The sequence below is a fragment of the Monodon monoceros genome, unplaced genomic scaffold (assembly GCF_005190385.1).
Source record: "Monodon monoceros isolate NGI ecotype Baffin Bay Population unplaced genomic scaffold, NGI_Narwhal_1 Super_Scaffold_15, whole genome shotgun sequence".
Lineage (NCBI taxonomy): Eukaryota > Metazoa > Chordata > Mammalia > Artiodactyla > Monodontidae > Monodon > Monodon monoceros.
Window position 1 is genome coordinate 14,274,089 of NW_021703771.1, and position 16,823 is coordinate 14,290,911.

The 16,823-nt window shown below is 36.2% G+C and overlaps 1 protein-coding gene across 1 annotated transcript in view; it reads left to right on the top strand.

The window, feature by feature from the left end:
- Positions 1–16,178, top strand: part of TTK (TTK protein kinase) — a 41,085-nt gene extending 24,907 nt beyond the window's left edge. The window contains exons 14-22 of the mRNA XM_029224007.1: positions 2,264–2,356; positions 6,019–6,176; positions 6,310–6,461; positions 7,793–7,917; positions 9,486–9,566; positions 12,630–12,806; positions 13,313–13,397; positions 13,700–13,797; positions 15,519–16,178. Coding sequence (XP_029079840.1) covers positions 2,264–2,356; positions 6,019–6,176; positions 6,310–6,461; positions 7,793–7,917; positions 9,486–9,566; positions 12,630–12,806; positions 13,313–13,397; positions 13,700–13,797; positions 15,519–15,605 — 1,056 coding nt within the window. The 3' untranslated portion in view covers positions 15,606–16,178. The remainder of the gene's footprint in view (positions 1–2,263; positions 2,357–6,018; positions 6,177–6,309; positions 6,462–7,792; positions 7,918–9,485; positions 9,567–12,629; positions 12,807–13,312; positions 13,398–13,699; positions 13,798–15,518) is intronic.
- Positions 16,179–16,823: the final 645 nt, after the last annotated feature.

The window sequence follows — 16,823 nt, forward strand, 5'->3', positions numbered from 1 at the left end:
TAATTTTCAAAATAATGGAATAAAAAATTTAGCCAACAGTAGAGTATACTAACTGTGGAAAGAGGTAATAGTGCTTTGAGGATTGACTCAGCAGTATAATAACTATAAAGGAGACAGAGCAGGTTGACCAGGTTTGCCCACACGTTCATTCAAAAAGCATTCATTGAGCTACTAGTCATGTAGTAGTAGTTCAGCCTGTTTTGAGCTGAACTCTGAAAGCCAAGCAGACATGACCGAGTGAAGGGTCGAGGAGCCTTCTAGAAGAGGCCAGTGTCGGGAGGAAACTAAAGGAGGCCAGAGTGTGGCTAGAGCTCCCCAAGCGGCAGGGGTGACCCTGAGGGTTCTGCTGGGCCCTTTAAGTTTTGCCCCAAGAGGGATAGATAGGAAGCCGTGGCACAGGTTGGAGAAGGGAAGTGAAGTGACCTTAGACTAAGCGCCTTGCGGGATGTCCGGTGTAGGAAACTGAATGTCACATCGGCATTGAATCCGAAATAGGTCAGAATTACTTTATCTAATAACTTTCAGCAGCTAGGGGGAAAGGCTATTGAAGGGCTTCCTTTCCTCTCAGAAATTTTCAGTTTAAGTAGGAGAGGAAGCTCCAAAAGCAAGAGAGGGGAGGGAGCAGTGAAGACTTGTGATGAAGTTACAACTCAATGACAAATAATGGGTACATGTTTCAAAGCCTAACACTTTCTTACAGAAAACATATTTCATGACTCAACAGTGTTCAGCCCTAGATTAAAGAAATTAGAAACCGTATCTTTTATTTTCTTAACACCTTTATTGGAGTATAATTGCTTTACAATGTTGTGTTAGTTTCCGCTGTATAACACAGTGAATCAGCTATATGTATACATATATCTCCATATCCCCTCCCTCTTGTGCCTCCCTCCCACCCTCCCTATCCCACCCCTCTAGGTGGTCACAAAGCACCAAGCTGATCTCCCTGTGCTCTGCGGCTGCTTCCCACTAGCTATCTATTTTACGTTCGGTAGTGTATATATGTCCATGCCACTCTCTCACTTCGTCCCAGCTTACCCTTCCCTCTCCCCGTGTCCTCAGGTCCATTCTCTATGTCTGCGTCTTTATTCCTGTCCTAAAATGGTTCATCAGAACCATTTTTTTTTTTTTAGATTCCATATATATGTGTTAGCATATGGTATTTGTTTTTCTCTTTCTGACTTTCTTCACTCTGTATGACAGACTCTAGGACCATCCACCTCACTACAAATAACTCAATTTCATTTCTTTTTATGGCTGAGTAATATTCCATTGTATACATGTGCCACATCTTCTTTATCCATTCATCTGTCGATGGGCACTTAGGGTGCTTCCATGTCCTGGCTACTGTGAATAGTGCTGCAGCGAACATTGGGGTACATACGTGACTGTTTTTGAATTATGAGAAGGCTTATCTTTTATGTTATGTAGAAGGAGAGCACGTGAGAAAGATTCTACCATTTGGGCTGTAAAGCAGGACTTAGTTGAATTGAGGTTTATTCAGACCTGGTTTCAACTTGGTTAATCAGCTAATCAGGCACTCTCTGTGTCTCCAGCTTCCTTGTCCGCTCAGAGTAAGTCCTCACACACTCCATCTGTTCAGAGCGTTTATAGGTCCACAGATGGTCTAGCATCAGGGAAGAGAGGGGAGGCGTGTTGTATATAGTACATCGGTTGAGAGTTTGCTGAGGAAGATGCTCAAGTTCAAAATAAGCAGCTTGTTGAATATCACCCAGCATAAAGGGGGCATCACTAAAATCTGCATCTGTCTGATTGACTCTGGAACTCTTAGCACCTTAGCATGCTGCTTCCTTTATAATGTAATGCCCCAGGAGAAAAAAATATATAGATAAAGTTGTGTGTTTATATACGTATATATATACGTGTATATATACGTAAGTAAAAAGGTTTGTGTAAGAAAAAAGAACAGGTAAGAAAGATGAAAAGCGATAGCTTGTGAGTTTGTGTGTTGGACATTAAGAGGGTTTTTTTCCCCCTTAAATTTTCTATTTATGTATTATGTTAAGAAGTAAAGGCAAGTTGGAAGGGGAGACTTTGGAACTTTGCCTATATATTAATTTAATAAGTTTATTTTTTTGACTGAAGTATGTAAATTGCTTCTTTAAAATATTGACCTATTGTGACATCTAATTAAGAGTTCAGATAATTTCAGAATTGGAAGCATTTCACTGTGCTAAATGCAAGCTAGTTTCTCAGGCATGTTCTCTGAACATTTGAATCCTTATCTATTTTAATGGTTTAGATTTCAGCATCCTCTTCAGCAAATGAATGCATTTCAGTTAACGGAAAAATGTATTCCATCCTGAAGCAGCTAGGAAGTGGAGGTTCAAGTAAGGTAGGTGTCCTGAATATTTAAGGAACGGGTAAAAATATTTTAAACTTCCCTCTCTTTGTCTTTTTACCTTTTGAGGCCTTTTTTCTTAACTTTTAGGGGCCTGTATTTCCCTTGAGCCAAAAATTCCTTCTCATCCCCTTCTCCCATCCCTTCCCCCCCTCCCTTCCCCCCATCCCCTCCCCTCAACAAATGGCATATTTCTTTAGACCCACCTCTTAATTTCAGTTCCCTGCTCTTCCCTCCAATGTCCTATGATTCCATATTTCTTCTCTAAATAACATTAACATTGACTTGGGGGTGGCAAATGACAGCTTCGTATCATCACCAGAGTCTTTCTAAAAGTGAGTCAGACTGTGATGTGAATAACTGCTATGCCTAGGATGATTCAGCAAGGTATTTGATTAATGGGTTTTGTTTTGTTCTGAGTTTTTCTTTTCAGAAACAGAATTTAGCAGCACATCAATTTCTAGATTTGGAGTAGATCATTTCCTAAATTTATCTGAGTTCTAAATGTATATGGTTCTAATTCTCTGGCTGGAAGGGATCTCAAAAGAGTTGTCTAAACTTCCTATCTTCAATTCTTCTCATTTTGTTCACTTAAATCCACTTAAATCAGATTTTTACTTTTACCTTCATTATTCACCAAACAATTGTTATCAAAATCACTAATGACCTCCACGTTTTTGCCAAAACTAATTGTTAGCCTTGATTGTGGGTTACCTAGCAAGTGGCACAGTTGATTTTTCTTTCCTCACTGAAGTTTTTTTTCCCACTCGGCCTCTTTCAGTGTTCCTCCTGGCCAGCGACCGTTCCTTCTCTGTCCTCCTCATATCCCTGATCTGAATGGTGCAGAGCCCCTGAGCTCAGTTCTTGGCCTGTTTTCTTCTCTCTCTAAACTCACTCACTCCCTTGGTGTTCTCATCCAGTCTCGTGGTTTCATGTACCATGTACATGCTGACAATTCCCAAATCTGTATTTCCAGCTCAGACTTCTCCTTTGAATTCCAGGCTTACGTATCCAATTTGACTGCTCAGCATCTCTTCTTGGGTGTCTATAGATACTTAAAACTTAGTACGTCCCAAGCCTAACTGCTGCTTCATAGTCTTTCCCATTTCAGTAAATGGCAGCTTCATCCTTCCAGTTGCTGGACCAAGCAGCCTGGGGTCGTCACTGACTGCACTTTCTCTCGACATTCACCCAGCCAATCATCAGCCTTACTGGTTCTACCTCAAAGTCTGTCCACAATCTGACTGTTCCTCACCACCTCCACTATTACCCCTTCGGCCAAAGTAGCTTCATCTTTTCACCTGAACTGTTACAGTCGCCCTCTAACTAGTCTCGCTGACTCAGTCCTTGCTCTCCTGGCCTATTTTAGCATAAGAGTCGATTTTCCTCGATACCCTCACATCTTTGCTCTAGTGTCTTCTCAATCAGTGCTTCCTTGACCATGCTCTACAACCCCAACTCCTACCTTCCAGTTGCCAGCAAGCTCCGTTCCCCTCTCCTGCTTTATTTTTCTCTGTAGCTCATCTGCTAATATGCTCTGTAATTGACTTATTTGGTTTTGTTGTTTGTGTCCCCTTGCACTTGAATGTGAGTTCCATCAGCATAGGGATGTTTGTCTGATTTGCTCACCAATGTTTGCTCCGTTATCTAGAACAGTGGCTGGAAAAATAGCAAACACTGAAGTGTTTGTTGAATGAAAAGCCCTCCTCAGCTGTTTTGCTACTCGTAAGTTGTTAAGGATAATACATGAAACACAGCCTGTTTGGTTCATTTTAAGTTTTATTATAATTTTTTAAGCCAGCTGACAATAACTAGACTTGCTTAAGATGTCTTGTTAACTTACTATAAATAAGGTGTATACATTACCGTGTTTAGCAGTTGTTCAATAATATTAATTTCTGTGTACATTTCCTTTGTTCTCTTCCTTGCCTTACATTTTAGGCATGGGAATAAAAGGACGATGGAATTGATTTTTACCAACATATTTATTTATTTAGTAGCTGTTTTCAGAAGATGTACAATAATCTTAACAGTGTTTTAAACATTTTTTCCTTGGAGGATAATGAAAATGTAAGCTTACTTAAGTCAAGGGCCAAGTGATAAAGCTATGACTGACCCATATTTTCTTAGTGCGATTGAATTATTATTTAATTATTATGACGGCGTTGACAAAATCATCACGCCTCAGGGAAAAGAGGGTAACATGCTTTATGAAACTAACATCGTTTATGCTGTCTATGCTAGAGTTTAGACAGTGACAAACTTATACCCTATTAAGAGCATTTAGAAAATTCATGGGGCTAGTGGGAATGTTCAAAACACTAACCTTTCTAGTTCTTTCATTAACTTTCCATGAAACTGACAGATTCTAACTCTGACACTATAAGGCTGTTTACCTCACACAAAATGGCTTTCTGCTGTTTTAAAATTACTTTTCTTCCTTGCTACTTTCTGCCGCTTCTTGCCCTATCACTGTTTTATGCCCCCCCTCCTCTAATTTGCTTTCTGTGCAAGTAAAACTAGTTGTTAGAGTTTTGTATTTAAAATGCAGGTAACTCAGCTGTACCTGACAGACTCTGCTTAACACTGCACTTGAAATGCATGAACCTCATCTACGCTTTGGCTCTTTTCTCACTTCTTGCCAGTATCTGCTGGATAGTCATGGTTAATGGCTTTTAAATAAATGATGTTTTACTTCAGTGGGTGCAAGGAGATAAATGAATGTAATTTTTCTTGCTTACACTAGCATTTTGTATCTGAATTCTTGCATTTTAGAAGCCCCATCCCTGTTGCACGTTTGCTGAAAGTTAGACACATTAGCAGTGTTTTCGAAATGTACTATCTACCTTATCAATATTGCTTAGAAGTTGACTGTCATTATAGCCACAGGAATTTGACCTGGACCTCAATATGCTGACAGGAACATCTTGTTCCTGTCAACTTGATTTTGAAAATTGGACCTGATCTACTTTTTACAGCCGAGTATACTGATAGCTTACAATTAGTACCTATTTTAAAATATTCTCGACCACATGAATGAAATTGTCAACTCCAGGCACAATGGAATAAACACCATCTGTGCAATGAATTATCTTCATTACAGCCCTTAGTCTTCCTTAGCTTTTTTTTTTTTTTTTTTTTTTTTTTTTTTTTGCGGTAAGTGGGCCTCTCACTGTTGTGGCCTCTCCCATTGTGGAGCACAGGCTCTGAACACACAGGCTCAGCGGCCATGGCTCAGGGGCCCAGCCGCTCCATGGCACATGGGATCTTCCCGGACCGGGGCACGAACCCGTGTCCCCTGCATCGGCAGGTGGACTCTCAACCACTGCGCCACCAGGGAAGCCCATCCTTAGCATTTTTTAATGTCTTTTTCTGGTTACAACATCTAACAGAGTGTTATGAATGTATATGAAATTTAAATTACCTTTCTTATACGTAGATAGGGCAACTACCTATGCCCATTGTCATAGGTAGTTGAGAATGTACTGTTACTCTCCTAACATGCTTTTTTTCCTTCTATACTCAAAATAAGCCCAGACATTTTAAATTATTCACATCAATAATCCTTAATCTAAGATTTTATCTATTAATGTAGAAATATTGTGGCAGTATGTAAATAGTGTATTCTAACCTTTTTCATTTGTTCTACTCTATAGGTATTTCAGGTTTTGAATGGAAAGAAACAGATACATGCTATAAAGTATGTGAACTTAGAAGAAGCAGATAGCCAAACAATTGATAGTTACCGGAATGAAATTGCTTATCTGAATAAACTACAACAACACAGTGATAAAATCATCCGACTTTATGATTAGTAAGAATTTTTTTTTTTAACTTAAAAAGAAGACTTTTTTTGGCTCTAATTCTTAAGATAAATACTTTGTAAATCTTAGTAGTATAACCTAACCATTTATTGTTTTGTTGTTTTTGTTTGTTTTTAATGGCAGTGAAATCACAGATCAGTACATCTACATGGTAATGGAATGTGGAAATATTGATCTTAATACTTGGCTTAAAAAGAAAAAATCCATCAATCCATGGGAACGCAAGAGTTACTGGAAAAATATGTTGGAGGCAGTTCACACGATTCATCAACATGGTATTTTAAAATCTCTTCGTATGTAAAATTAAAGTATTCATTAGTAGTGCTATCTTAGAGAAATACACCTATAATTTTAAGGTATTGGTTATTGGCACCTTTAGGCTAGATAAACTAAATATTTGGAAGTTTAATAAAGATGAAGGGACAAAACCATTTCTTTAAAACGCTGTTAACAGGGACTTCCCTTGGGGCGCAGTGGTTGAGAATCGCCTGCCAATGCAGGGGACACGGGTTCCAGCCCTGGTCCGGGAAGATCCCACATGCTGCGGAACAACTGAGCTCGTGCGCCACAACTACTGAGTCCACACGCCGCAACTACTAAAACCCGTGCGCTCTAGGGCCCGTGCGCCGCAACAAAGAGTATCCCCTGCTCGCGGCAACTAGAGAAAGCCCGCGCGCAGCAACGAAGACCCAACACAGCCAAAAATAAATTAATTAATTTTTTTAAAAAATGCTGTTAATGAGAGGATATAGTGCATGAACTCAAATCCCCACATCCATAAAGCATGCATAATATGAAATGTATCTTTGTCAGTACTAACATAGTCCATAATCCTGGGTCTCCAAATACTTGGATTATAACAGATATGAGACTGGGGTTCAGGTATCCTAAAAATCTGAGATTTTTTTTCACTTATTCTCCTAGTTGTTTTGTATTGTGTACCTTGTATGGGAGTTGGTTTTACTTTTTTTTTTTTTAACTGTTAGCCCTACATTCTGGGTTGGCTTTCACCTTACTTGGCCTTGGTTCTTTTTATGGCTTCTTTGCCTTTACCTTTTCCTTATTTTAAATAACTGATAATGTAGGTAATTGTAAATCGTCTCCTTATGTCTCCCGTCCTATAAGTTAAAAGATAATTCACCAGTGTTGAAGATCAGGCTGTAGGGATGGATATGTCAGGAGCATTAGGGTCCTACCACCTGGCAGTGTAATTTACAGTGCTCTCTCGTGGGCAGTGAATCACAGTGGTTGTTAAGAGCATAAACTCTGAAGCCAGACTGCCTGGGTTCAACTCATGACACTGTTACTTAGGCTGTGTGACCTTGAACAGATTGCTTAAACTCTGCCTTAGTTTCCTCAGCTAAAAGTGGGGATAATAATAGTACTTAACCTCAGCATTGGTATGAGGGTTCAATGATTCAATACAAGCGACAAACTTCAAATAGTGCCTGGCACGTAGCAAGTGCTGTATGTTTGTAGTATACATTAAAAGTGAATATTTAATTTGATTGACTAATTAAAGGAATCAACTCAGCAGATTGTGAAATTTTTTTGTACTTAGGATGTTTAACATGGTCTAATATTATAATGGATTTTTATTTTGAAGGTATTGTTCACAGTGATCTGAAACCTGCTAACTTTCTGATAGTTGATGGAATGCTAAAGCTAATTGATTTTGGAATTGCAAACCAAATGCAACCAGATACAACAAGTATTGTTAAAGACTCTCAGGTAATGAATGGCTGGTTACCACACAGTAGAGTTCAATTCCTTTTCACCTTTGAGGTATTATTTTGCTAATGAGGATTTTATTTTTCCCTACTTCATTTTTCAAAGGATTTGAAGCCTTTTTACAAGAACAGACATTATAACTATAAAGAACAAATTAATAACATGATTAAGACAATTTTAGTATAGAAAGTCAAGATCCAGTAGAAATATATCCGGCAATTTTGAATGATTTTCCTATAGCTGAGGTAGAGAAGCAGTAATACCTGCCTTGGAAATCATCTTGGTCATTATCTAAAATTCACCTGAAACTTTGTCTCAGTTTCCTGGTAGCAACCAAAGAGAGAATTGCAGTTTCATGTTTTTCATTGTCCATGAGGTAAAATTATTTCATTCTTCCAGAGAAGTAAAGCTTTCCTTATCACTTACATTTGAAAAAAAATTCTTAATTGGGCCTTCATATTGGAAACACCATAATAAATATACTCACTGCATTTTTATAATAGGATATGCAATAGCAATCTTAATAAATTTGTCCCCATAAAAACTGAGGTGATGACAACCAAAGAATGACTAAAAATAATCCTGCTTGGAGCCAAGACAGTGTGTTTCATGTATACAGATTGCTGACGTGGATCTTCCTTAATCCTAGCAGTAAAACTGGATTCTTTTAGGAGTAGATGGGCAGCATGCCCTTCAAACAATTCTATTTGACAATTGCTTCTTTCTGTATCAAAATTATGGCTGAACATTTAGTTGTAAATCAGCTTGACGATATCGTCTATGGTAAGGCTCTAAAGTATAGGTATTCTGTGTTTGAAAGCAGAATCATTTTAGAATAAAATGAATGCAGTGTAAGGTTGGCATACTCCTGCTGTGGAAAATCTTGCATAATGCAGACACCCATCTCATCTCTATTTGGACATGGGCCCAGGGAGACAAAGCTAGATTTTTGGTTGGTTGTTTGGTTTATTTAAAAATGTGTTCTGGGGCTTCCCTGGTGGCGCAGTGGTTGAGAGTCCGCCTGCCGATTCAGGGGACGCGGGTTCGTGCCCCGGTCCGGGAAGATCCCACATGCCGCGGAGCGGCTGGGCCCGTGAGCCATGGCCGCTGAGCCTGGGCGTCCGGAGCCTGTGCTCCGCAACGGGAGAGGCCACAACAGTGAGAGGCCCGCTTACCGCAAAAAAAATAAATTAAAAAAAAAAAAAAAAAAAAAAAGTGTTCTGGGTCTATTCCAGCACAGAAATGAGCGACTGATCAATTCCTTCAAAGTTTATGGCCATTAATATAATTTTATCCTGGAAAGATTTATGGTTGCTGCCCACCATAAGAAATAGCTCAGCATTCTGTAAGGAGTCAATTATTTTTATTATGAATCTAATTTATTTTGCTGGAATTGTGAAGAAATTTATGTCTTAATATTTTTCTCAGTTATTAGAGTTTCTCAAATATATTAACTGAAACCTGTAACTATCCAAGTTGCCAAAAATCTGGCATTCGTGTTTTAAAAAACCTAAAGCAGAATGAAGTATTTTCATTGATTTCTGTGTTTTCTGTGATTTGGCAAGTAGGTTGGTACGGTTAATTATATGCCACCAGAAGCAATCAAAGATATGTCTTCCTCAAGAGAAAATGGGAAATCCAAATCGAAGGTACTGTGAGGTTATTTACATACCATTTCTCTGGCGCAAATAGGGAATGGGCTAGTCTCTGAATGAACTTAACAGATAACTGAAAAGTTATTTCTTTAAGTTCTAAAACTTTTTAGGCCATTACAGAGACCTTGCTTTATTAAGCAAACTGTCATGGGATTCAGTTTCACTTCTCTTTATTGATTTGATATTGTTCTTTTAATATTGTGCTTTTAATATGGTGATGCCTCACAATGTGCTCCTATAAGAAATGCACACAGGATGTTTTTTGAGTTTTAAAAATAAAGAAAAAAAATAAGACTAAATTAGCTCTGATACGGGCACCTTAAATTAAATAACAGTGAACTGATAACCTTTGTTTCCTTTCTGATTCTTAAATTTTATTTACCATTTATTCATTTGTTAATTTTCTGTTTCCAAGAACAACTCTAGTAGGTAATATTCCCAGGTACCTTCCCACTTTTCTTATTTCACCACCTCTGTGAGCTTTTGTGTTAGCCTCGTTGGTGCCCCTTGCTGGGTCCATTCTGCCTGCCATGGTGCCTCTGGCTGCCAAGCTAATCCTTCTTTCTCTATACCAGTGTCTTCAAATGGATGCAAGCACACACCGCTGTGCAGTACCTGCGTTCAAGTCATAGATCTGCCTCTTTATCAACTGTCTTTGTGACTTAACTTGCCTAGTTTCTTCATCTGCAAGTTAGGCTTGCACACAGTACCTATTTTAAAAGTAATCGAGGATTAAATGAGAAAGAATATAGAGCACTTAGTACATTGTCCAGCTTGAAACAATTGCTTAATAAATGTGCTTTCATTTACTAAATTATATTTTCCTTCCTAGGAAATTGTGGCTTCTAAATATCTTTTCAAATAGCTGGCATAAAATTATGCCAAATAGTCTCTCTTATAAAAATTCTTTTTATACCTCTTTAGCTTCTCCTTTTCTTTTAATACTTAGATTTGTCTTTCTCTTTTTCTTGATTAGACTTGCCAGGGTTTTGTTAATTTTAAAGAACCAGGTCTTCATTTCATTTATTAATTCTATTTTCATTTGTCTTCTAATTAATTTCTGCTTTTATCTTTGTTATTTATATTCCCTTTAGGTTTCTCCCCCCAGCTTCTGCATTTAAATAATTGCTAATTTAATTTTAGTATTCTTCCTTATAATTAAAACATTAAAACTGAATTTTACTTTGAGTTTTACTTTAGCTGCTACTTCTAGGTTTTATGGTAGTGTTTCTTATTTTCATTAATTTCCAAAATTTCTAATTTCAGTTTTAAAATTGTTTCATTCTTTGTTACTTTAAAATAAAATTTACTTTGAACTGCATGTAGTGTTCAGATTCTTTTCAGTTATCAACTCAGTACTTAAATAGGTAGTATTGGTCAATCTCAACTAGTGATTCTGAATAGAAGATAAATTTTTATCCCAACATGGGAGGTAATCCTTGTTATGGAAGAGTTCAAAGCCCCTCCCAGTCTCGCTCTGTTCTCGAATTGCTTTCCAGTGAACAGGCTTGGCCGTCTGGGGCTCCTGTTCTGAGGTCTGCTGGGCCCATTCATTACTCCTCTCTCCTCTCTGCTTCAAATGCCTCTACCATGCACGACCTGTGGCTGTGGGTAGTTTGTCTCCATTCACGTTCCGCTTTTATTGTAAATATTTTCCATATGTTTACGGTTTTGCTACCAGGCTGCTCTGTCTGTCTTATCTGGGGCTTTGGAGAGTTTGAAAACTACACGGCCACAGCCATTTTTCCAGAATCTGAAATTCTTTCTAATTCATGATTTAGTATCTAGAAATGGACTTATATTTCCAAGTGGTTAAATTGGAGGAAGAGGAGGTTATTTTTTAATTAATTTTCAGTTTTCTTTGTGTTCAGATAACGGGATCTATTCTATCTGTCATGTTCTGAAAGGCATGTTTAAATCTGCCCTCCTTCAAAGAATTTAATACAATTTTTGCTTTATATAGTTCTATTAAATGTAGTTTCAGTGCATAGAAGTTCATAACTGTCATCTCTTCTTGGTTGATTGTACCTTTTATCACTGTAAAATGGCTTTCTCTCTTCTGTTAGAAGCATTTTGCCATGTTCTCTTTTTCTAATATTAATATTGCTGTCTCTGCTTTCGTTTCCTTTTTTTTTCTTTCTTTCTTGCTTTTGGTTATAGATGTCCATTTCTTTTTTCCTTGTACCTTTCTGTGTCATTTGGTTTAGATTAATCCTTTGTGTAGAGCATGTGGTTACATTTTGTTTTAATGCATATTGAGTATCTTTTAAAAGAGGAATTTAGCCATTCTCATTTATTATGCTCACTTCTGTGTTTGGTCTTAATCATGTTCTTTTAAAAGTCAAAAGCATAATTATGTTATAGTATCACATTATTTCTAATGAGATTATTTAATACAAAGAATATTTAATAATAAGTAATACTTATTGAGTACTTACTATATCAGAAACTATTCTCTATGCCTACCCATATCTCATGGTTACATCATTTAAGGCCCATGACAACGTACTTTTGTTATTTCTGTTTTAGAGATGAGGAAACAGAGACATGTAGAATTACTAGCTAGTGATAAGACCAGGATTCAAGCCCAGCCCAGCCCAGTCTGACTCTATAGTTTGTGTTCTTAAGTTTAGGATAGCTCAACTTAAATAACCTTTTTAAAATCTATACATATTTATATATTATGAATTTATATAAAAACTTATTTTAATTCAGTAATTTTGGGGAAAACATGTAAATTTAAAATGTGCACTTAGGGTTTTTAGTTTTGTGTTTGCACAGGCTGACAAGAATGTAATATTTTGTTTCAGTTGAAATATTTTGATTATGAGTTTGTTGAAAGATTTAAACTGAAGTTCATTTCTTTTGATAAAATAACCAAGTGTAATCAAAATGAGAAGAGGATGTTTTGTCATGAACATAGTCTAATGCTTGGACATTTATTGAGGTTTAGTTATGCTTTTAAATATTAGGGTGTGTGCGTATAATATTTTAATTTTATGTTAAAATAACAATAACTTCTTCTTCTTTTTTTTTTTTTTTTTTTTTTTAACTTAGATAAGCCCCAAAAGTGATGTTTGGTCCTTAGGTTGCATTTTGTACTATATGACTTACGGGAAAACACCGTTTCAGCATATCATTAATCAGATTTCTAAGTTACATGCCATAATTGACCCTAATCATGAAATTGAATTTCCTGATATTCCAGAGAAAGATCTTCAAGATGTGTTAAAGGTAACATTAATAGTATATACATATAGAAGAACTATATTTCATGTAGTACTTAATTGTTTACTTAAAGAAATAGCTGAGGAAGTTCTCTGGCAGTCCAGTGGTTAGGACTCAGCACTTTCACTGCCATGGCCCGGGTTCAATCCCTGGTCAGGGAACTAAGATCCCACAAGCCGCATGGCACACCCAGAAAAGAAAAAAGAAAGAAAAAGAAATAGTTGAAATGATTGGAATTATGTAACTGGCTTAGATATAACTGAGAGGTCTATTGAGAGGAATTGCTTACTGAGTTAGTTTTTAAAGATGTGTTAAGTTCACTTTGAAGGTTTTTAAAACTTATGAATACTTGGAGATTTTGCAAAAATGACGTGTAAAATAATTTTGTCATTTCTAAGTAGGCTCTCTAGAAAGCAACTTCTGTAATATGATGCAGCCTGGGAAAATATTGTATCAATATTGCATAAGAAAACTTGCTTCGTTTTTTAAAAAATTTATCTTTATTTTTATAGTGTTGTTTAATAAGGGACCCTAAACAGAGGATCTCCATTCCTGAGCTCCTGGCACATCCATATGTTCAGATTCAAACTCATCCAGGTACTTCTTTAAAAATAAGTTTATTACCCGATTGCTAATATAAACAACCTTCTGGCTGCTCTCCTCCTGCCTGCCTCCTTCCTTAAGGATATTCCTTAATGCTAAATACTAAAATAAATGAGATCACCTTTCTCTACCTGCTGGCATTCATTTTTACCTATCCTAGGTAAGGGGCTATGATCAGTGATAAGTTACAAGAATGCCAGTTATTGTGCTTTTAAACAGAATACATATTTATATATGAACTTATATTTTTCTTATTTGATACCAGTGTGCTATTGATTATATATATTATTTTACAGGGAACCAGATGGCTAAGGTAACCACTGAAGAAATGAAATATGTTCTGGGCCAACTTGTTGGCCTGAATTCTCCTAACTCCATTTTGAAAACTGCTAAAGTATGTCTATTCTTTGTCTACACTAATTTTAATCGTTTTGTATAATTTAGTGAGTTAGACACTTAAACAGGTAATGCAAAGGAAAGTTGGCCCAATCCTCAGATCAGCTATGAAGTGTGTTTCTGTATTTAGATACTTAACATGTACTTTTTGACAAATACAGATTTATTTGATTTATATTCTTATTGTGCAGACAGCACAATTGAAAATGGATTGTCATATAGGGTGCATTGAAAAGACCGCTGTTGGGTCTCAACTGGAATAAATTCAATAAGGAATCTTAAATCAACACCATTTTTAACACAGCTTTTGAATTCATTTTTTTCTAGCCAACTTTATTTTTAAACCATCGTAGAGAAATCACAGTACTTGTCACATGTAATGACTTCTGTGAGGCTGTATATAGCAGTCAGTACATTTCTCAAAGCAAATGTCTCAAATCTTTTAGTCTCCCAATGCCTCTTTATATCTATACCATAATTTTTTGGATCTCACTGACATCAAACACCTAGTCATTTCCAGAACACTAGGTATGCTTATTGACTTTAGTTACTAGTTATATATTTCAGTTATAACATTATTGTAAAATTATGGGAGCTTAAACTAAAATCACTGTTAGCTCTATGGATAGGGATAACACCAATCTAAGATGTTAAGAACTTGGATACAGTTTTGGAGGAATTTACTATATATTCACCATTATATTTGTATCCATATGATATAAGGTAAATTTTTTCTTAAATTTTCTCAAGTTCTGATAGCTAAATCAATGGCTTTAGGAATTGAAATTGGACAAAATTTGTTTTGTAATTTTTCTCTATGTTTCATATCTCTATGTTTTAAATTTCTACCAGTGTATTGTTTAAAGCCTTTTATAAATAAAACTGAGGTGGGTTACCTTTATCACTAAGGTTATGTGTTCCTTGATGGCAAAGATATCTTTCATCTTCATAAATTAGATGTTGGCTTAGCCTTAAGTCCTTTACTAAATATGTAGATTTTAATATAGCTAATTATACTTATTTGTATAGCAGTTGTATTTTTTTTTAATGTCTTCCATTCTTTAGTTTAAATATCAGCTGAAAGTATATTTCCTGATGAGTGTATTTTACAGTACAGGAATTTATCTAAGACTGGCTTTATTTAAGAAAAAGTAAGGTATCTTGTAATAACCTATAATGAAAAAGCACATGAAAAACAATATATAGAGAGAGGGATAGATAGATACAGATACAGATACAGATATAGATATAGATATAACCTGAATCACTTTGCTCTACACCAGACAGTAACACAATATTATAAATCAGCTGTACTTCAATTTTTAAAAAAAGAGTTTTGCTATGCAATATTGTACATCAACTATACTTCAATAAAAATAAACAATTTAAAAAGAGGTTTGTTGAAACAGAGAAGAAAAAGAAAAAGTAAGGGAGATTAAGAAGGCCTTGAGGATGCATATATATGCTTATAAATAGCTCTGTTACATTTTTCTTACAGAAAGATTGATCTGCATCGCATGATCACTGATTCTTAGGCCAAGCCAGCTGTTTAAAAATTTTTCATTATCTCCAATAGTGTATAAAATAATTTCCTAATTATAAGAACAAGGGAGAAATTTGTTACATATTAGAAGATGTGGAGTTAAACCTTTGTTAATCTGATATGGTAATACATTGAATTTTAAAAGTTATAAATCGGATGTGTGTTTTTAATTTCAGACTTTATATGAGCACTATAGTGGTGGTGAGAGTCATGATTCCTGTTCATCATCCAAGACTTTGGAAAAAAAATGGGGAAAAAAGTGATTTGCAGCTACTCATAAACTGTCAGGTATCACCTGTAAAATATATTGGACTGTTATACTCTTGATTCTGTGTGGAAATCTACTCCTGAAGACAACTTCACTCTGAAATGTCATTGGCAGAAAAATTCAGTGGATTATCCTCAAAAGAAAACTGTAAAAAACCACTAGTGACACTGTAGGTATGAAATTGTAGAATTGTTTTCTCTTTTGTGCTTCCCTGTAAATCTAATCTATTTGATATCATTTTCACACTTGGAATAGTGGGTGAAAAGTGGAAATATTTTCTGAAGAACTATGTAAATAGGCTTTGTATAGTATAAAATGACACTAAAATGTCAAAGTTGTAGAACTGTTTTCTTCAAGCAAATATATTGTTGGTGAGGCAACAGAATTCTTAATAAAAATGGATTAAGGGGAAACATGAGAGTAGACCTTAGTAAATTAACTTTGGGTGAAAAAAATTCCAAAGTGTTCAAATTCTAAAATAGATTTCCAGCTGTTTTATGGCACTGATAATACTCCAGCATTTTAGGGCTTCACTTGGCTCTCTTAATTCTCCGTTTAATTCTTCATAATATCTATTGTTTTGGGTGTTCAGAGTATCATGCTGGATTCTAAGATGTAGGCTGTATAGGGCATGACCTCAATCGTACGACTTGCTTGGTAATGAGTAATTACAAATGTGGTCCCAGAATTTCTGAGTCTGAATCGAACAGATTACTTAAGGATATTACCATGTAGTATTCTTTTCCCCAAATTTTTCTTTAGCTTTTAAAACAGTTTTAGAGTCTCAGCAAAATTGAGGGGAAGGTGCAGAGATTTCCCATTTAACCCCTGCCCCACACATGCACAGCCTCCCCCATACCACCAGAGTGGTACTTTTGTTACATTTAAGGAACCTACATTGACGCACTGTAATAATCACCCGAAGTCTATAGTATACATATACCTAGTTCACTCGTGGTGGTGCATGTTCTAGGGATTTGGACAAATGTATAATAACATGTATCCATCATTATACTATTGTAAGAATATTTTCAGTGCCTGAAAAATTCACTGTGCTCCACCTATTCATCCCTCCCCTACCCCCAACCCCTGAGAACCACTGATCTTTTTGCTGTTTCCATAGTTTTGCCCTTTCTAGAATGTCATATAGCTGGAATTATACAGTACGTAGCCTTTCAGATTAGCTTCTTTCACTTAGCAGTGTGCACTTAGT